This window comes from Pleurodeles waltl, chromosome 8, assembly GCF_031143425.1.
Source record: "Pleurodeles waltl isolate 20211129_DDA chromosome 8, aPleWal1.hap1.20221129, whole genome shotgun sequence".
NCBI classification, from domain to species: Eukaryota; Metazoa; Chordata; class Amphibia; order Caudata; family Salamandridae; genus Pleurodeles; species Pleurodeles waltl.
Genome location: NC_090447.1, coordinates 1,537,904,654 through 1,537,926,517, shown reverse-complemented (window position 1 = coordinate 1,537,926,517; position 21,864 = coordinate 1,537,904,654). Strand labels below are relative to the sequence as shown.

General features: G+C 47.1%; 1 protein-coding gene across 1 annotated transcript in view; it reads right to left on the bottom strand.

Annotated features, from left to right (window-relative positions):
* Positions 1-21,864, bottom strand: part of LOC138248948 (carcinoembryonic antigen-related cell adhesion molecule 5-like) — a 172,256-nt gene that overhangs the window by 53,083 nt on the left and 97,309 nt on the right. Inside the window, exons 5-7 of the mRNA XM_069202978.1 lie at positions 16,082-16,324; positions 12,734-12,976; positions 377-454 (exon numbers count right to left, since the gene is read on the bottom strand). Coding sequence (XP_069059079.1) covers positions 377-454; positions 12,734-12,976; positions 16,082-16,324 — 564 coding nt within the window. The remainder of the gene's footprint in view (positions 1-376; positions 455-12,733; positions 12,977-16,081; positions 16,325-21,864) is intronic.

The following is a 21,864-nucleotide window of genomic DNA, read 5'->3' as shown; positions in this document are numbered from 1 at the left end:
CACTAGACTGTGCATACATATGGATAGATTTGCACCAGGCTGTGCATACCCATGGATAGATTTACACCAGACTGGGCATTCATACAGATAGATTTGTGCCAGAATGTGCATACATACGGATAGATTTGAACCAGGCTGTGCATACATATGGATAGATTTACACTACACTGTGCCTACATATAGATTTACACTAAACTGTGCATACATATGGATAGATTTGCACCAGACTGTGCATACATATGGATAGATTTAGGCCAGACTGTAAATACATCTGGATAGATTTGAAACAGGCTGTGCATATATTGAAATAGCTTTACTGCAACCTCCTTGTTTTGGGCTGGAGCTGAACACACCTGCCCTTCTTTGGTATATTTACCTCTGCCTGTTGTGCTGTTCTCATTGGGCCTGGTTCCCGGGCTGAGTGTGATGACTGTGGTGATGGCGGTCCAGGTCTCTGTAACACAAACAGTCCTGGTCATTCAGCGCTACATAGCACGGTGTAGACCTCATGCACCACGCCAAGGGTACTGGCATGGAATGAGGGACAAGGGGTAGTGTGGGAAAATGTGAAATATCTACTCCTAAATGGGAGAGGTTTAGGGCAAAGAAAAGAGGTTGTTTAGGGAGGACAGGCTACTACAAACACCCTTACATAAAAGCATGACACTATTGCTATTCACAAACTACACTTCTAAAATTACTATAGCCCCAAACGTGACACAATAGTAGTAAATGTACTCCAGCCTCGGAGTACGTCAAAAACCACACATGGCCACTCACAGGAACTGCAACACACTCCCATAGAAGATATCACTCCATAGCAACTAGCATTAAATAAATACAATTCTTTAACTTTAAAAAATAAATAAAAATACAATACACACACACATATATATATATATATATATATAACCTACTGGCTGTCGCTACTCAGTAGTTATAGTTAGGACCTAGGGCCAGATGTATCAATATTTGGTATAGAAATTACCTCCCGCACTTGTTTTGGAAAAAGCCCCTGGGAGGGTCAGGTCTCGGGGGCATTATTTAAAAGAAAGGAGGGGGGCACTCAGTGCCCCCCCTCCTGAGGCTAGTTGAGCCCTGGGGATGACAACCTAACCGCGGCTAAAAATTAGTAAGCTGGTAGGGGCGCCAAGAACCCCCGAGCCCTGTGGACAGCCACTTCCCTGGGGCTGATCTTTGATATGGGGTGGCCACTTGGACCCCCCCACCCCCTGGGGCCCTTGGTGTAGGAATGTACCCTCTTTTTGGCATGGTTACCCCCACTTTCTGCCTGCTGTCAGTGTGTTTTGACTGTGTTCACTGGGGTCCTGCTAACCAGGACCCCAGTGACTGTGCTCTCTCCCTCCCAATTTGGATGCTTAGGAATTAGCACCCCCTCCATTGGCACAATGGTGCACCCATATAAGACCCTAGTATATGGTACCCAGATACCCAAGGCATTGGGGCACCAGGGGTCCTCCATGGGCTGCAGCTTGTATTGTGCCACCCATGGGAGCCCCAGCAAAACCTCTCTGCAGGCCAGCCATTGCAGCCTTCAGGGAAAAGGTGCATGCACCCTTTTCACTACAGGTCACTGCACCAGGTCACTGTAAGTCACCCCTATGGTAGGCCCTTCTAGCCCAGAGGGCAGCGTGCAGGTCCCTGTGTTTGAGTGCACCCCTGCATGAGCAGAGGCATTCCTATGAATTCCAGCTACATTACACTGGACTACGTAAGTGCCATTTTACCCGTCTACTGGACACAGGTCACTATCTGTGTCCAGCTACACAATGGTAACTCCGAACCTAGGATTGTTTGGTATCAAACATGTCTGAATAGTACCCCAATACTCAGTATGTCAGTATTGGTAGTATGATTCCATGCACTCTGGGGGCTCCTTAGAGGACCCCCAGCATTGCTCCTACCAGTCTTCTGGGGTTTTCCGGGCTGCTCCCACTCCACAGACAGGTTTCTGCCCTCCTGCTGCTTGATCAGCTCAGGCAGAGGAAGGTAGAACAAAGGATTTCCTGTGGGAGAGGGGGGTAACACCCTCTCTCTTTGGAAATAGGTGATACATGGCTTAGGAGGGGTAGCCTCCCCAAGCCACCAGTATGCTTTGAAGGGCATATTTGGTGCCCTACTTGCATAAACCGGTTTGCACCAGTCCAGGGACCCTCAGCCCCTGCTCTGGCACGAAACTGGACAATGGAAAGGGAAGTAACGACTCCCCTGTCCATCACGACCCCAGGGGTTGTGCCCATAGCTCCTCCAGGTGTCTTCTTGATTCTGCCATCTTGAATCCAAGGTGGGCAAAGGCGCCTGGGAGCTTTTGAGTGGCCAGGTCAGGCAGGAGATGTCACAGCCCCCTCCTGATAAGTGGTCACCCTGCTAGGTAACCAATCCCACTTCCTGGGCTATTTAGGGTCTCCTTCCTGGGTGGGTCCTCGGATTCGACGTGCAATATTCCAGCAGGAATCCTCTGCATTGTTTACTTCTTCTTCTGGCCACTGGGACAGCAACTGGATCCTCCAGGAATGGACAATCTGCAATTCCAGCGACGACTCCACTCTACAACATTGTTTCTCAGGCTCCTTCCAGCAACTGCTACATTTCCCTGGCTGTGTATCCTCTGAGGGTGATGAGTCTTCAGTCTGCACCAGAAGCAAGAGGGAATCTCCCTTGGAGTGAAGGAGTCTCACTCCCCTGCATCCACAGACACCAACTGCAACAACAACTGGCTGTATGGATCGGCTCTCCTCCAGAACTGCATGGATCCTGCATCACAGGTGGTGGTCTGGAGTGGTCCCCTTGGTCCTCTCTACCAGCTGTCCAACTTAGGAGATGGTAAGCCCTTGCCTCTCCTTGCAGGACAGTACCCCTGTGCACCACAACTCTTGCAGCTACCAAGGCTTGTTTGTTTCTCAAGGTATCTCCAAGGTATCTTCAGGCTTTGTGTATCCCTGGCCTCCAAAACTCTTCCCTGTAAAGCACAGCCTCCTGCCTGCTGCTCCAACCACGTGGGACTTCTCTCCAGGTGTGCTGAGTGGGCCTTACAGTGATTCCTGTGCCTCCTGCCTGTGAGTTGCCTGTGGGGGATGCATCCTCGTCTTCTGACTCTCCTCACTGCTGAGGGTCACCTGGGACTCCCCTCCTTAGGTAGAGTCCCCCTGGACCTTGCTGGTCCCTGGCAGCTCTGCAACTCTTCAACTGCGACTTTTGCTTTGCCAAGGCTTGTTGGTGGTTTTCCAACACCACTGACTGACTGCAACTCTTCTTCTGTCATGGGACATCACCTGCATCACTTCTTGAACTCTTCTCCTGCTCCGGTGCTGCAGAGCTGACCCCTTGTCTCCACCTTCGACCTGGTCCTGCATCTCCAGAATGGTGGGTAGTGGCTCCTGCCCCAACCGGACAGTCCATCTTGAACTGAACTTGGTCTCCTTCTCTTGCAGGTCCTCTTCTGTCAGGATCCACCTTTGGGTTCTTCCAGTCTTGCACAGTCCTTTTCCAAAGTTCTCCTGTGGGTTTGGGGACAAAACCAGGTACTTACCTCTTCTCTCCTGGTCGCTGGGGGGCACCCTGGTACTTACCTTTTGGGGTTCCTAGTTCCTCCATCTCCCCACTACAGATTCCACTTCCTTGGGTGGGGGTGTGCCTTTCACATTCCACTTACTTAGTATATTGGTTGGTCTCCCCCTAGGGCCTTCAATATTTTCTATTGTTTTTACTATTTGCTATTGCTTTCTATGCTAATCACTGACTTCTAATGTGTATATAATACTGTGTTTACTCACCTCCTAGTGAAGTATTGCCTATAGAGTGTTTTAGTATTTGTCTTACTATAATAAAGTACCTTTATTTTTGTAACACTGAGTATTTTCTTTCATGTGTGTGAGCACTGTGTGACTACAGGTGTATTGCATGAGCTTTGCATGTCTCCTAGACAAGCCTTGGCTGCTCACCCACAGCTACCTCTAGAGAGCCTGGCTTCCTGGACTCTGTCTACACCTCACTACTAGGGGATACCTGGGCCTGGTATAGGGTGATAACACCATCGGTGCTCACCACACACCAGGCCAGCTTCCTTCATTGGTGGTGCAGCGGAGGGATACGACACTTGCAATTGCCTTATCACTCTGTCACGGGTTACTTTCCACAGGAAAGGCCATTACTAGATGCTAGGTACACACTGCACTTAGATGCTAGGTACACACTGCACTTAGATGCTAGGTACACACTGCACTTAGATGCTAGGTACACACTGCACTTAGATGTTAGGATTTCTATTTCCCTAAGTTTTGGTAAGCTAGCGGTTTAACATAGCCCTTGCTCCAAACCTTTCTGTGAGCCTAGTTGTTAGAGTAGTTAGGTACAACAACACTACTCTAGCAAGAAAATGTCTTCAGTAGAGCACAATTCTCAGGCCACAGACTCTCAATATGGGAGTCACACCTTCCAAGAGCTTAGGGAGATGTGCACAAGTAGGAATGGAAGACAGCGAGAAATCCCAATAAAAGTCTGCTTCTTGGCTTAGTCCTCCAGGCTGATGAAGACAATGCTGGCACACAGGAGGAGGAAGAAGTAGAAGCTGACCCTCCAGTCCTAGACAGGGTAGATTTAGGCTGCACCGGGGAGGGTCAGGAGGAACCTGGGGAACACCACAGCCCAGGAGTGCTGCAGGTAGTGAGCGGGGGTCCTTCCAGTAGGCCAACCTTTACTCCTAGAGGGTTGGCACCGAGGGTTCCCAGAAGGAGGGATCGATCCTACTCTGTCCATTCCCATGCCTCCTTAGTATCTGAGGTGACCCACTGCTCCACCTCAGGGGAAGATTCCTTAAACAGGGAGATTAGGACCTGAGGTCAGAGGAGGCCAAGCTGAGGCTGCAACAGCAACAGCTGGCCTTAGATAGGGAGACCTTGGCAGTGGAGAATGAAAGACAGGGTTTGGGGTTAGCAGCCCATGGTGGCAGCAATCTTAGCTTCAGAGACACCAGAATCAGTAAGGACTCCTATGATTCCAGGAACCTGGGCAAGATAGTCCCACCTTACAAGGTGGGAGATGATATCTACAAATGGTTCACTGCTTTGGAGAGGGCCTGTAAAGTTCAAAAGGCCCTCCAAAGACAGTGGGCAGCAATGTTGTGGCTCTCCTTCTCTGACAGGGGCAGAGACAAACTCCTCACTGTCAGAGAGGAAAATACAGACAATTATACAGCTTTGAAAAGTGCACTGCTAGAAGGTTTTGGTTTGCCCACTGAACAATACAGAATCAAGTTCAGGGAAACCAAAAAGGAGTCCTCCCAATATTCTGCTGATTTTGTGGACTGTTCTGTGAAAGCTATGGAGGGCTGGTTGCATGGGAGCAAAGTGAGTGACTACCAGGGCGTATACATGAGAGAGAGCACACGTTGAACAACTGTATTTCTGATCAGCTGCGTCAGTACCTGGTGGACTCTGATCTGACCTCGCCCCAAGAACTGGGAAAGACGGCAGACAAATGGGTCTGCACCAGGGTGAGTAGGAAAACTCACACAGGGGGTGACCACAAAGAGAAGGAAGAAGGTAAGCATCAGGACAAGGGTGGGGACCAAGATAAACATAAGAGTCTTCATCAGGCCCACAAAACTCCTCTGGGGGTGGGAATAAATCCTCTTCCTCTTCTTCCAACTTTAAAAGCCTTGATGCTACATGTGTAAAAACAAAGGTCATAGGGCAGGAGACAGCTCCAGTCCAAAGAAAGGCACCAAGCCCCCACCACTACTAACACTACTTCTATTCCTAGTGCCCCAAGCAATAGGAGTAGTGGTGGAAACAACAATAGTAGTCAGTCCAAAAGTGTAGCTAGGCTCGCCTTGGGAACTGTAGTGGGATCTGGGCTAGTTAGAAAGACCACTGAGGCTGTGTTGGTCTCTGATGGGAGCATTGACTTTGCCACCCTTGCAGCCTGTCCCCTAATATGGGTAAGTACAGGCATCATCCCCTAACCAAAGGTGTTGAGGCTGAGGCCTACAGGGACACAGGTGACAGTGTCACTATGGTGACTGAAAAACTGGTGTCTCCTGAGCAACACCTACTTGGTCACACGTACCAAGTGACTGATACTCATAATAACAGTTTGTGTAACCCCTTGCCAGTTATTGATTTCAGCTAGGGGGGAGCGGTTACTGGCCCTAAAAAGATTGTAGTGTCCTCTGATCTACCTGTAGAATGTCTGCTAGGTAATGACTTGAAGACTTCAGCTTTGGCTGAAGTGGAATGGGAGGCCCATGCAGCAATGCTGGGCATCCCTGGGCATATCTTTGTCCTCACTAGAGTACATGTCAAGAAACAAAAAGAAGAAGGAACCCTGGAGCCTGGAACAATGGCCCAGGATGCTCCCAAACAAAAGAACAGAAAGGGTAAAAAGATACTCCCTGCTCCAGCGAGGATTCAACTCCTGAAGGAACCTACAACAGAGGAGATTCAAGTTGACACAGCTGAACTCTTGGGTGCAGGGGGCCCACCAGGGAGGAACTCAGTAAGGACAGCAAACCTGTCCCACACTGAAGATCTTAAGGCAGCAAGCTGCAGCACAAGAGGCAGGGGTTGTCAGTGGTACCCATGAGGTGTACTGGGATAACAGTCTCCTTTATTCAGAAGCAAGGGACCCTAAACCTGGTGCAGCCAGGAGACCGGTCATCCCTCTGGAGTTTAGGGAGTTCCTGTTAACTCTCGCTCATGATATTCCCATTGAAGGCCACTTCGGGCAAAGCAAGACCTGGGACAGACTTGCCCCTCACTTTCACTGGCCCCATATGTCAGAAGACACCAAGGAGTTTTGTTGCTATTGTGTCACTTGTCAAATCAGTGGCAAGACAGCTGGCAACCCAAAGGCCCCTTTAATCCCACTGTCAGTGGTTAGGGTTCCCTTTGAGAAGGTTGGGGTGGATATTGTTGGCCCCCGGGACCCCCCAACAGCCTCTGGTAATATATTAATCCTGATAGTAGTTGATACCCAGAGGCCACTGCTCTTAGGACCACGAAAGATCCTGCATTGGCCAAAGCCCTCCTGGGATTTTTCTCCAGGGTGGGTTTTCCTAAAGAGATAGTATCAGACAGGGGTGCATACTTCATGTCTGCTTACCTTAAAGCAATGTGGAAAGAGTGTGTTGTTACTTACAAGTTCACCACCCCTTACCATCCTCAAACAAATGCTTAGTTGAGAGGTTTAATAAGAATCTAAATGGCATGATAATGGGACTCTCAGAAAAGCTCAGAAGGAGGTGGGATGTCCCATTACCTTGCCTCCTCTTCATCTATAGGGAGGTCCCTCAGAAGGGAGTGGGCTACAGCTGAACATTTGTTTGGGGACCCTATTAGGGGTTCCCTTGCTCCTGTTAGAGAAGACTGGGAGCAAACTCTTAAGCCTCCCAAACAAGACATTGTGGTCTATGTGCTTGGCCTCAGATCAAGGATGGCTGAGTACATGAAGAATCCACTAAAATCCTTCAGGCCAGCCAACAGTTACAGAAACAGTGGCTTGACCAGGAGGCTGTGCTGACCGTTTACCAGCCTGGACAGAAGGTGTGGGTCTTGGAGCCTGTGGCTCCCAGGGCATTCCAAGACAAATGGAGTGGACCACACACTGTTGTGGAGAAAAAGGATGAAGTCACCTACTTGGTTGACCTAGGCACTCTTAGAAGCCCCCACAGGATGCTTCATGTGAACCACCTGAAGCCCTACTATGACAGGTCTGACATGACCTTGCTCATGACAACTGATGAGGGACAGGAAGAAGAGAGTGACCCTCTCCCTGACCTCTTCTCCCACAGTACAACAGATGGCTCAGTAGATGGGGTTGTGCTCGCAGACTGCCTCCCTGAGTCACAAAAAAGATGACTGCAGAAACCTCCTGGGACAGGTCTCTGAACTGTTGTACCTGAGACACCTGGCCAGACTACATGGTGTGGACACACCACTGACCCAGGTGACAGGCTGCCTTTTAAAAGCAACATTTACAGGAAGCTTGATCATGTCAGGGAATGCATCAAGACTGATGTCAAGAAGATGCTAGATCTAGGAGTCATTGAGCCTTTAGACAGTCCCTGGGCTAGTCCTGTGGTGCTTGTCCCGCAACCCCATTCTCAGAATGGCAAAAGAGAAATTAGATTTTATGCAGACGACTACAGAGGTCTCAATACTGTTACTAAAACAGATGAGCTCATAGATACACTGGCTTCTGCCACGTATCTGAGCACCTTTGGCCTTACTGCTGGCTACTGGCAGATCAAGTTGTCAGAGGATGGCAAACCCAAAACTGCATTCTCCACTCTTAGTGGGCACTATCACTTTACTGTGATGCCCTTTGGACTAAAGAATGCACCTGCCACATTCTAAAGACTGGTGAGTAAAGTTCTCCAAGGCCTGGAAAGTTTCAGTGCAGCTTATCTAGATCAGTGGTTCCCAACCTGTGGTCCGGGGACCCCTAGGGGCCTGGGAAGCCTCCTCAGGGGGTCCACGACTGCTTAGACAATTAAATAATATTAACATATTAGGTCCCCAGCTTTCAGTAATGACTAAGTGGGGCATCCCTGGATTCCAAAAATGACCCAGTGAGGGTCCCCGGGTTCCAGTAATGATAAAGTGGGGGTCCACAGAAGTCAAAAGGTTGATAACCACTGATATAGATAATATTGCTGTCTTTAGCTTCACCTGGGAGGACCGCCTGGTCCACCTTGGGAATGTATTGGAGGCTCTGCAGAAAGCAGGCCTCACTATCAAGGTCTCAAAGTGCCAGATAGGGCAGGGAAAAGTGGTTTATCTGGGACACCTAGTAGGTGGAGGCCTGACCCAACTACTACAGGGCAAAATCCAGGCCATTCTGGATTGGACTGCCACAACCACACAAACCCAAGTCAGAGCCTTCCTAGGCCTGACAGGGTACTACAGGAGGTTCATTAAGAACTATGGCTCCATTGTAGCCCCCCTAAATGACCTCACCTCTAAAAGGATGCCCAAGTAAGTTTTGTGGACAGCTAGTTGCCAAAATGCTTTTGATGACCTTAAACAGGCCATGTGCTCTGCTCCTATATTAAGAAGCCCTGACTACTCCAAGCAGTTTATTGTGCAGACAAATGCTTCTGAGGTAGGGATAGGGGCAGTACTATCTCAACTAAATGAAGAGGCCCAGGATCAACCTGTAGCTTTCACTGGTAGGAGGTTGACCCCAAGGGAAAAGCGTTGGTCAGCCATAGAGAGGGAGGCCTTTGCTGTGGTCTGGGCTTTGAAGAAGCTGAGGCCATACTTATTTGGCACTCACTTCCTTGTTCAAACAGACCACAAGCCCATCCTATGGTTAAAACAGATGAAAGGTGAAACATAGATCTGTGAGTACCCACTCCAATGCAGATGGACTCTCCAGATATTTCCACTTAGACAATAAAGACTCAACTGGACAAGGTTAGCCTTATTGTTCTTCGTTTGGGGAGGGTTATGTAGGAAAGTACCCCCTCTTTTTGGCATGGTTACTTCAACTTTTTGCCTGCTGTCAATGTGTCTTTGACTGTATTCACTGGGGTCCTGCTAACCAGGACCCCACTGACTGTGCTCTCGCCCTCTAAATTTGGTTGCTTATGACTTAGCACACCCCACAATTACCATTCTGGTGCCCACAGATAAGCCCCTAATAAATGGTACTTAGGTACCCAGAGCACTGGGGCACCAGGGGTCCGCCATGAGCTACAGCATGTATTGTGCCACTGATGGGAGCCCATGCAAAATGTGTCTGCTGGCCTGCCATTGCAGTCTGTGTGAAAGGGTGCATGCACTACAGGTCACTGCACCAGGTCACTGTAAGTCACCCCTATGGCCGTCCCTCCTAGCTCAGAGGGCAAGGTGCAGGTACCTGTCTGTGTGAGGGAATCCCTGCATGAGTAGAGGGACCCCTATTAATTCCAGCTCCATTGTCCTGGACTTCGTAAGTGCGGGGAAGCCATTTTACCCGTGTACTGGACACAGGTCACAATGGTAACTCCGAACCTGGGATTGTTTGGTATCAAACATGTCGGAATCATACCCCAATACTGTTACCAGTATTGGTAGTATGATTCCATGCACTCTGGGGGCTCCTTAGAGGACCCCCAGCATTGCTCCTATCAGTCTTCTGGCGTTTTCTGGACAGCCTGCGCTGCTACCATCCCACAGACAGATTTCTGCCCTCCTGCTGCTTGACCAGCTCAGGCAGAGGAAGGCATAACAAAGGATTTCCTTTGTGAGAGGGAGGCAACACCCTCTCCCTTTGGAAACAGGTGTTACATGGCTTGGGTGGGGTAAACTCCCCAAGCCACCGGTATGCTTTGAAGGGCACATTTGGTGCCCTCCTTGCATAAACCAGTTTGCACCAGTCCAGGGACCCCCGGTCCATGCTCTGGCGTTAAACTGGACAATGGAAAGGGCAGTAACCACTCCCCTGTCCATCACTGCCCATGGGCTGGTGCACGTAGCTCCTCCAGGTGGCCACTTGATTCTGCCATCTTGAATCCAAGGTGGGCAGAGGCCCCTGGGAGCCTCTGAGTGGCCAGGTCAGGCAGGTGATATCACAGTCCCCTCCTGATAGGTGGTCGCCCTGCTAGGTGACCAATCCCCCTTCCTGGGTTAATAAGGGTCTCCCTCCTGGGTGGGTCTTCAGATTCGACATGCAAGATTCCAGCAGGACTCCTCTGCAACGTTTACTTCATCTTCTGGCAACCAGAACTGCAACAGGTGTGTGAGGAGTGGGACAATTCTCCACATCAGGCTTTGCAATAGTTGAAAATGTGCCACAGGAGGTTTTACAGAGGGTTTAAACAAGGCATACATGCGTGCGTTATAAACATTAAAAAAACTAACCTGGACACTCAAGAGCCCAATAACTACAGACCTATAGCAAACATACAATTCCTGGGCAAACTTATAGAAAGAGCAGCCTTCGCCCAGATGTCAGAATTCATTGAAGACATTTCCCTAATTGCAGTCTCTGAAACTGGGTAGAGGAAATGTATCAGCCCTAATCTGAATCTGGAATAACCCAAAGCACAGTAGACCAGAACAGAGTTGCTGCCATTCTTCTCTTGCACCTTTCGGTGACCTTTGACACAATTGATCATGACACTCTAATCCCAAGATTCAAGGAAGCCGGAATAGAGGGCACATCTTTCGCTTGGATCACACCCTACCTACAAAATCAAACAAATATCATCTGTACTCTTCCATTCTCCTCAAACCCAGACAACGAGAAAGCAGGAGACCCTCAAGGCTCAGTCATCTCAGCCATAGCTTTTACCATCTACATGAATTCATTACCAGATCTGATCAAGGGCTCTGGCTTCCCCTGCTATAACTATGAAAGAGACACACAGATACTTCTGAAATTAGAAGGCCCAAAGCGCATTAAAACATCCCAAATCTTCAGTTGCCTCTGTGCCAAAGGGATTTTGGACACGACTAGAGCCTGAAAGGAATGACACCACATTTCGTAGAAAGCTAGATCTTGGTCCAGAAACACCTCTTTCTGTGATCTGGAGTAAATCTGTTCAGTAGTTTTGGAGTTACTGGAGAAACAAATGTATGTATAGCCAGAGACTTGGAGGCCGCGAATCTGACAGATCTCAAAATGAAACCTGATTGGCTGCCACTACTTTCAACAGAAAAGGGGGAGCGACCATCTTTGGACTCGGCCGAGTCGCAAGAAAAAACGTACAAAAACTCATAAGGGGCAGGGTAGGAATACCCTGAGTCCCTAGGACTGGTGATGGGGCCCAAAGGGACCCTGTTGGGGCCAAAAACATTTTTCTTTTTTCATTTTCCAGCAGAAATATATATATCCAAACATATGTGGACAGTACATGTACACTTACACAATGCAAACTATGCTTCTCAGGGCATGGGGATGAGGTTGTCTTTATAAATGTCATTGTACATTGAAAGATGCTTCCTATTAAAAACAGATACATTAATATAAGGGAAGAAATGTGCATGTTATCTCACAGGTTACATGTGTGTATCAGACCATGTAAATATTGCTGCTTCTATGTACACATGGATGTATATTTAGATGGGTTTATCACTACTAATACAACTGTATTATGTGTCACTTGTATATATGTATGCATAAGTTAATATCAGCATTTGTTAAAGTATAATCCTTGAATCCTCTACCATAAGATACAGGTGACAGGTGTAGCTTGCACCATAAACATTGCTGCTTCTATGTACATATGGGTGTATATAAATAGAGGTTTATTCCAGCCACCCAATTTATGCTAAATGTCAGGTCTATATATGTAAGTATAAGTTAATTTCAGTTTTGACTTCTGGGAACCCCCAAACATCCTTTTCAAACTTCCTCTTTCTTTTTAGCCAACTCACCATGACGACAGGAGCACATGACCACTAATCCCAACACAGCTCACCACTTCCCCTTCTCAAATCCACTCCCTTCATTCTTTTCCCACACAAAACACTTCTAAGCACACAAGAACTCAAGAGCACAGACACAGCAAAACTACTTCACAAGGGAAAAACAATGTACTAGTCAACTAAATATCTAGTTGTAATCTTGGGTTCTAGAGCAGGGTACTACTTGTCACAAAGCACTGCAAAACGCATGGAGTGATATTTCAGGTGGAGATAGATTACTTTGTTTGTGATTCTTTCTGAGACAGTATGGATGTAAGTGTTGAAAACAGGTAACTGGCCCATAAAATGATGGTTCTTACCAATGCAGCTGACGTTCACAGGCTGGCTTTCTCTCTTACTGATCAGGTTCGCAGCGGTGCAGGTGACGTTGAACAGCACAGCGGCATCTATGGTAAGTTCTCCACCTGAGGCGCTGATGTTCTGCTGAGTCCCATTCACACTCCAGGAATACGAAGGCTCTGTCCCATTGACCAAGTGGCAGCTGAGCCGGACAGTGCCGTTAGGTGCACAGGTGGCCACCACCTTTGGTTCAGACACAGGATCTGAAAAAGACAAGCGGAGAGGTCTGGAATGGATGCTTCTGCATCAGGTAATCTTTCTGTTCTGCTGTGGGTGGGTTTTTGCATGTGACAATATTGACTTTGAGCTTCTGGATACTGAAGTAAATTTTCTCTTGAAGCTCTGTCTGGGAGGGTTTTACATCCCTTAGTATAGACTGTTAGCTGAAATGGACGGCCACCTCCATGTACTAACCGATGGATCCTGCAGGCCCCTGATTGGCCTAGGTGTTGGACTGTCAGGGGCTCTATGGTCTAACAACAACCTGAACAGAGTAACATGAGGAGATTACTCTGTAGCAAGCAAGCACAGCATGGCCTGGATCAAACTGTGATGTGATGATAGACTCGGCTATGACCAAAGCTGAAAAAAGCACCGTACCTGAGAAGCAGCTCTCCCTCTATACCATTCCTCTTTTGTGCGTGTGGTCTATCTGTCTGATTAAGGGTTGCATGAGAATGGGCAAGAGCTGTGTCAGGACTCTGGGCCTGATTTAGATATTGGTGGCCGGGCTACTCTGTCACAATGGTGATGGATATCCCATCCAGCAAAATCTAAATCCCATAGCACATAATGGGATTTAGATTTCTGCAGATTGGATATCAGTCATAGTTGTGACTGAGTAACCCGTCCGCCAAACTCTAAATCAGATGCTCTGTCTCCCTAGGCAGAAGGTGGGATGGGATCACCACAGCTGGGGAGCAAAAACTGGATGCTGATGCTCTGTTGTCTATGCAGGGAAGAGGTCGAGGGTGCTCAGTGTTTGAGCATCTTCTGGAAATAAATGGATTTGTGAATTCATTCTGGTAGGAGATGGTAGCTGATCACATGAACTGCCTGTACAGCCTAAACCTTCTCTTTCTTACTGAAAATAAGCTGGTTTTCATTCACCTGCAGCCCTGCCTACGCAGGAACCTTCTAATACTCTGTCACTTATATTTCTATTGACTACCTCAACTTATGTACTCTGAGTGACGTCAGCACCTGATTCTACAAATCAAAAAATCATCAGGTTGAATCTCTTCTTTCTGACCTTGAAGGCCTGCAGCTGCAGCAGCAGGTCTTAGGTCTGCTGAAGACACTCTTGGTACAAGATACATCTCACCAGGACACATCACTGTGACCTGAAATATTTCTGTTGCATTCAATGACCACCACAACAACCACTTCAACCTTGACATCCCATCCACCCCATCCAAACAAACCTTGCACAGACCATGGAACAAACATCATCGCAATGTTCTTCAATCTTAGTTTACAGTTCACGTCTCCATGAAAACTTGTCCTCAGGCTCGCTGACGCCTTGAACCTTTAGATCCATTTCAAGAATATCTCTTGTACGTTACACCAAGCGAATCCCAGGTGGTTTAAATCAGATGTAAAGTAGACTAAAGCAGGAAAGACTTTGGAGGAAAACAAGCAACCCTAATGGCAGGTTCTGCCTCCAACACATTTACACCCTGAACTGGCATGTTTGATGCTCTGATGTCCAGCAGGAAAAGGATGTGGTCCGATCACTTTCGATGTCTGCTGAGGCAAACCTATGGGCTTGGTCGCAGCCTCAGAGGTGTGTTGGCACAACAACCCTTATGTAGGAGTGTCCTTGAGACCCTGGTATGCAGTTCAGGGCAGGGAATGGTCTCTGTTTCCCTGGCATTTTACTGACTGCCATATTTAGAGACCCTGCCAGGCAGGTGGAGATGACTGTGCTTTCAGTGGGATCACCAGGGCAGCAACTCCTGTTCAAACGTTCCCCTCCTTTCTAGCCAATGCACCCAACCAACAGGCACTCGTGTCTAGTACTCCAGGTAACAACCTAATACTCTAATTACTTCCCCTTTCCTGATCCTTTCCCAACACTCTATCCATACTCAAAGCACCACTAAACACTCAAGAACCCAAGAGCACAAACTCACCAAAACTAATTCAGACGAGGAAACAACATCACTAATCTGCTAACTGATTAACTTTGATCTTGGTTCCAGAGTAACGTGCTACTCACTGCAAAGTGCGTCAATGCCTCGTCAGGGGCAGCACGCGCTATATAAATACTATTTACAGTTGTCTGACAGACAGATCTTTGGAGCTATAAAAGTTGGAGATCCAACTTGTACAGATGTACACTGCTTTGTTAGGGCTAGGACAGTCGGAAAGGAAACTCATGGAGTAATAATTATCTATCTATCTATCTATCTATCTATCTATCTATCTATCTATCTATCTATCTATCTATCTATCTATCTATCTATCTATCTATCTATCTATCTATCTATCTATCTACCTATCTATCTATCTATCTATCTATCTATCTATCTATCTAACTATCTGTATGTCTATCTGTCCATATATCCATCCATTCATGATCTGTCTATCTACCTATTAATGTGTCTATCTAATCATTAAATAATTCACTTACTATTTTAAAGTTTCATCATAAACCGTTACAATGTAGAAAAGTTCAGGAAGAATAGATTTGGTAGGAGAAGGTGTAGGTCTTTGGAAGCTCTTGGACTCACTCTAGAGGTCACAAGTGGGCTCCAGGAAGCAGACATTACCAAGATTTGGCCTTGCCTTGCCATGGGTGCATTTATGCTTCTCAGGTATCCATAAAGGGATACAGAGGACATCTACATATATTTACTTCTGAGTAACTCTGTGCTAAGACTGAATACAATCACACAGTCGTAAATCCAGCAAGGGGTGGGTGTAAGTGGGATGATGCATGGTTACCTTCAGGACTTTGAGAATGCACACAAACTCCTCTCAGACCCTTCCATAATCTATAAAGGGTTGGAGATTTGTTCTAGCAAAGAGCAGGAGTAAATCGCCTTCCTATGTTGCAAAGGAAACAGAACACTGCAGAATACTTGGGAGTAAGGAGGAGATGTCTACCATGGACGAGACAGAAATAAAAAATGTAAGGCTTACTGCTCCCAGTGTCTGTGAATACGCAACAGCATTAATTGAGCAGCCGTTCGTAGGAGTACCTTTGCAGGTGTAGATAGACTACTTTGTTTGTGATTCTCTCTGAGGCAATATGGATGTAAATCTTGAAAACAGGTCACTGCCCATAAAATGATGGTTCTTACCAATGCAGCTGACATTCAGAGGCTGGCTTTCTCTCTGATTGATCCGGTTCCTAGCGGTGCAGGTGACGTTGAACAGCACAGCGGCATCTATGGTAAGTTCTCCACCTGAGGCGCTGATGTTCTGATGAGTCCCATTCACACTCCAGGAATACGAGGGCTCTGTCCCGTTGGCCAAGTGGCAGCTGAGCCGGACAGTGCCGTTAGGTGCACAAGTGGCCACCACCTCTGGTTCAGACACAGGATCTGAAAAAGGCAGACAGAGAAGACTGAAATGGATGCTTCTGTAACAGGTAATATTTCTCTTCTGCTGTGGCTGGGTTGTTGCGTGTAACAATGCTTACTTTGTTCTTTTGGGTACTGAAGTGAATGGGCTTTTTTCTGCCTGGGAGGGTTTGGGATTCCTTAGTGTAGGGTGGTCCTTGTAATGCCCCTCCCGTGTACTCATGGTTTGATCCTGCTGCCCCTTGATGGGTCTACTGTATATGTTGGCCTTGTCTGGGTCACTACGTCTAAAAGCAACCTGAACAGAGTAATGGGGGCAGATTACGCTATAGCTAGAAAGCCAAGCATCCCCTTGCCTCAAATTGTGATAAAAGAACTGGCTATGACAAACACTGAAGAAATCCCTCTCACTCTATTCCATCCTCTTTTAGGCGTGTGAACTCTATCTGCTTAAGGGTTGCATGAGAGTGGCTGAGGGCTGTGTTAGGACTCTATCTTCCTAGGTAGAAGGCGAGATGGGATCCCCACAGCTGATGCTTTGTTGTGTAGGCATGGGAGAGGCCGAGAGTGCTCAATGTTTGACCATCGTCTTCTGGAAATAAATCAGGTTGTGAATCCATTCTAGCAGGGGGTAGCTGATCACGTGAGCTGCATATTGTAGCCCAAACCTTCTACAGCTCAGTGATGGCACAAGTCCTTTGCTCGATGGGCCATTCATCTGACCTAAAATCCTGATGAGAAACTGTCCTACCAAGAAGACTGATGGGTTAGTACCCATCATTACAGAAAATCGTATGTAGCTCTAGCCTCAAAGACGCTTCTCCTCAATGTTCATCTTTAAGTGTCTAGAGCTCAGCTTTCCTTGATTGCTCTTCCTCATACCTGTTCATCCACAGCCCTACCTCCTCAGGCACCTTCTAATACTCTGTCACTGTCATTGCTATTGACTACCTCAACCTATGTGTTCTGAGTGACGTCAACACCTGTTTCCACAAATCAAAACATCATCTAACTGGATCCAGGCTTCCTAACCTTGAAGGCTTGAACCTGCTTCAGCTGGTCTCAGGGTCTGCTGGAGACATTCTTTATACATGGTGCATCTCTCCAGTATACACTAACGTGGCCTGACATCTTTCTATTGCCTGCAATAACCACCACACCAACCGCTTCAACCTTCACATCCCATCCACCCCATCCAAACAAACCTTGAACAAACCATGGAACAAACATCATCGCAATGTTCTTCAATCTCAGCTTACAGTTCATGTCTCCATGATTATAACTGAAAAGCTTGTGCTCAGGCTCCCTGATGCCTTCAGCCTTTTGATCCACATCAAGAATAGCTCTTGTACGTTACAGCAAGAGAATCCCAGCTGGTTCAAATCAGATGTAAAGTAAATTAAAGCAGAAAAAAGAATCCTGGAAAGAGTTTGGAGGAAAACAAACAGCTCTAATGACAGGTTCTGTATGATTACTCCCCTGATGGACATGTCTGATGGTCTGATCTCAAGCAGAAAGAAGATGAGGTCCAATCTCTCTGAATGCATTGCAGACGCAAACCCATGTGGTAGGTCAATACCTAAGCGATATGTAGGCACAACAGCCCTTTAAAAGAGGGGGTATCAGAATTAACAGGGTCATTGTGACCCCGGTAGGCAGTCTGCTGACCTGCCAGAACAGCAAAGGCAATGGTATGTGCTCCCTGGGCAGAGGACCGACTGCAATATTTAGAGGTCCTGCCAGGCAGGTGAAGATCATTCAGCCTTCAGGAGAGTCACCAGCACATCAGATTTATTCAAGGCACTGAACTTTGTTGAGAGGATGTCATGTTTGGTGCACCCACTCGGCAAGATGCATTTCTATTCCAGAAATACGCCCTGACAGCAAGGGTGCCCTTCTTGAAACCTTTCGCCTTGTGTGTGGAGTTCACTGTGCTTTTTTCCTTAACATGTAAGCAAAGACTGTCACGCCTTGCACAGTGAGTAAATGAGTAGTGGGAGCCTTCTCAGAAAGAGTGGGTGACCGTCAATTTCGCCTGGTGGCTTGGATAGGTTATCAATTTAAAGGATTATATCCAGGGGCTGCTGGTAACATTTGAAAGTTGTGGGGTGAGCGAAGTGCCCCACTGCTTCCCAAAATACAAAAATAAAACAAGCATGCAATATGCACACTCACTAAATCACTGACATGCATTACACTAACACTTCAAATCAAATAACCCACTCACGGGTTCTATCATCTGTACTCTTCTACAGTCTGTGGCTCCAAGCACAAGCCGTAGAGCTAACTCCTCTAACCAATCCAGACGATGCTCTCATGGTATTAACCACCATGAGAGAAGCACCAGGATTGGATGGAGCGGGCTGGCTGGTCGCTCCTTCAGGCCCTGGAGGCCTGTGCTTGTTCTCCAGCCTGCTGTCTAAGACAGCTCGGTTATAGAGCTACAAAGTGTGTGTGTCAGGCTAGCCTCCATAAGACACTCCACCAAACTGACATGCACACTTTGCAGGGTCTGGCCAGCCACTGCTCCAGTCCTTCATGCTGCAATCGGCAGCAGAGGACACGCCCCGCATTTCTCCTGACTTGATGGCAGGCTGGTGGCTGTAACACATCTTGGTGAAAAAGAAAATGTCAATGAAATAATTCAATTGCCATTTTATTGTTGACGTTTAGCATGGCTTGCAGCAGATGTGGTGGCGATGCTCCACTGCCCTCATAAAGAAACTGTGGATGATTATATCGGTGGAGCACACAGAAGCTCCACCAGTGTAAATCTAGTGCATACCCTGAATGGAGCCACCAATTAACGGTGGTTCTCCTGCCCTGCTCACCTTCAATGACTCACTGAAGACTCAGTGATTGACCAAATCAGGGCACTATTAAAGAACCTCCTACGACACGAGCAAGAGAAGCTCCCTGTAGATGTATCGCATCTTGAGAAACAGGCGTTTACTGAGGAAACCAGTCAATCCTATGCCAATGGGGTGGAATGCCGGAGACATCCTTAAGCAACAAACAAAGAATTGTCTGCAAATTTAGCAAATGGACCCAAGAGATCCTCATTCTTCTCATCTCTTCGACTCCTCTCCCAATGCTTTACCTGGTGGCAGTTTTCTGCCTCCTCACAAGGCCACCAAATCCATTCATCCCAGTACTCCAGTCTCCTCACGTCTCTGTCCATTGAACTCAGCTTCCTCATCTCTGAAACCAGGACCTTCTTTTCCAACTTTCAGAGAATTTCTACTTACTTAGCTTCACTCGAAAAAAAGCGTTGGTTCTCACCTTCAAGGCTCACATCTCTGATACCCTGAGAACTGCTAATTTGAGCCTCTTGATCCAACAAAAAGAGTCCCAAAGCAGCAGAACCTCTCACATCCTCCCTCCCAAAGGCGGGCTCCTAGATGATCAATCCACGCCCTGAAAAATCGCCTCAGAGTTTCTCTTTGAATTCCTCCACCTCGATTCCAAGGAAAGCGGAGTCCTCGCCACTGCGTAAAGGTGCTTGAGTCAAAAACCTTGTCCAACAATGACTTTTTCCACCCCAGTATCTAATATACAGCTTTCTTTACTGAAACCCGGCTGAATGATTCAAGTCAAGTCAAAGAATGTTTATCTGGAGCTAAGCTCATACAACATTTAAATAGTGTAGATACGTGTAACATTAATTCAAAAGACATCTAAAAAAAGATAACATCTGTACATTAAAATTCATAATCTCTACAAAGAGAGAACAAGGAGAATAGTAAACCAGAGCATGATACATTGGCTGAGCTCTGCCAGAGTGCCAAGCTCGGAATAGCTGCTGACACGCCCACCATAGTTAGTTGTAAGTCCTGCCCCACTTTCCTCCCAATGGGCCTACACTGAACAAAGGAGATTGAGAAGAGTCAGTCTGAGGGTTCCATGATGCCTCCAGGTATGACCTGAGGCCAAGTTTGCACCTTCTGCATCTTCTTTGTGCAGCTTGGTAAGCAGTGCAGAAGAAACTAACATGCCTCCTCATCGCACATACTGCGAATATTGCGCTATCATTTGTCTATATAGCAGGATAGCTCTTGTTTTTTAAAGCGCCATAGCAGAATTTAAGAAATACAAATGTTTGCTCTGTTTGGGGTGAAGCAATCTAAAAATGCTTCAAAGGCTGGGGCAGGTCTGAGTTATAGGAACCTCTCAATTTTCCCTTGTGTAGTTTGGGGTTATGACAGGACGTCATATAGGCCCAATGCGCCCTCTTTAATGTATCCTTTGATGCCATTTGCAACAACTGGGCTTTATCCCGTAGGGTCCACATGGCAAAAATTGCTAACCGTTTTTTAACGTGACTAACCCATGGTGAGGACTATGACCCCGTTAACCCCAGTAGTTCTTTCGAACAATGCGAAGCTTTGGAGTTGTCCACAAAAGAGTCCAGTAGATAAGCGGCCATAATGCTGCCAGTGGGCAACTTTTTTTTAAGGCTAAGTCAAAAAAAAAGGGAAACAAGGGAGTGCTCAGTGGGAGTGACTAATGATCTATCAGAAGAGTTTTCCCCCATGGCCAGTGAAGTGGAATCTTTCCAGACCCAGAGTTCTGCCCCATACAGAGCGGCTGACGGGGCCTTTGCCCTGCACTCAGGGCCTGATGTATAGTTTGGAGGATGCGTTACTCTGTCACAAATATGACGGATGTCCCATCCACTGTATTACGATTTCCATAGGACATAATTGAATCATAATATGGAGGACAGTGTAGGAAGGTGGCCTGGTTTGTAGTGGGTACCTGAGGTACTTACACCTTATACCAGGACCAGTTATCCCTTATTAGTGAAATGTAGGCAGTGTTCTAGCAGCTTAGGCTGATAGAGGTAGCTATAGCAGAGCAGGTAGGCTGAACTAGGAGACATGCAAAGCTCATGCAATACCACTTATAGATACACAGTACTTATACACAAGTAAAGACAATACTCAGTGTGACCAAAAATAAAGGTACTTTATTTTGGTGACACAAATACCAAAAATACCTCAGAGGCTATACTCCCTTAGGAGGTAAGTAATACACAATACATATCCACTAGTATGCAGAAACAGGTGTAAAAACAGTTAGAAAACAGAGCAAATAGGGCAAATCACAATAGCTAGAAATAGGCCTGGGGGAACATAAACCATATACTAAAAACGTAGAATGTGAAAGTTGGGTCCCCACCTAGGTAAGTGTAGTGTGTAGAGGGGTGCTGGGAGTATTAGAAAACACCAAAGGTAAGTAATAGAACCCACTCCAGAGCCCAGGAAAGCAGGAGTAAATCACAGTAACTTTCCTAGAACACACAAGAACATGAGAAAGAAGATGATGCAAGAACCAGAAGAGACTTCAAGAAGCCAACAACAGATTCCTGGACCTGAAGACCTGTGGAAGAAGAGGACCAAGTCTAAGAAGCACTGAAGAGTCCAGGAAGAACAGGAGGCCCTGCTGGCCCGGATAAAGGTGCAAAAGAAGAACCACCGGTGAGGAAGAAAAGTCAGTACTGCACCCAAGAAGATGGATGCGGGTTCCTGGTTGGTGCAGATGATTACAGTCTGGTTTGC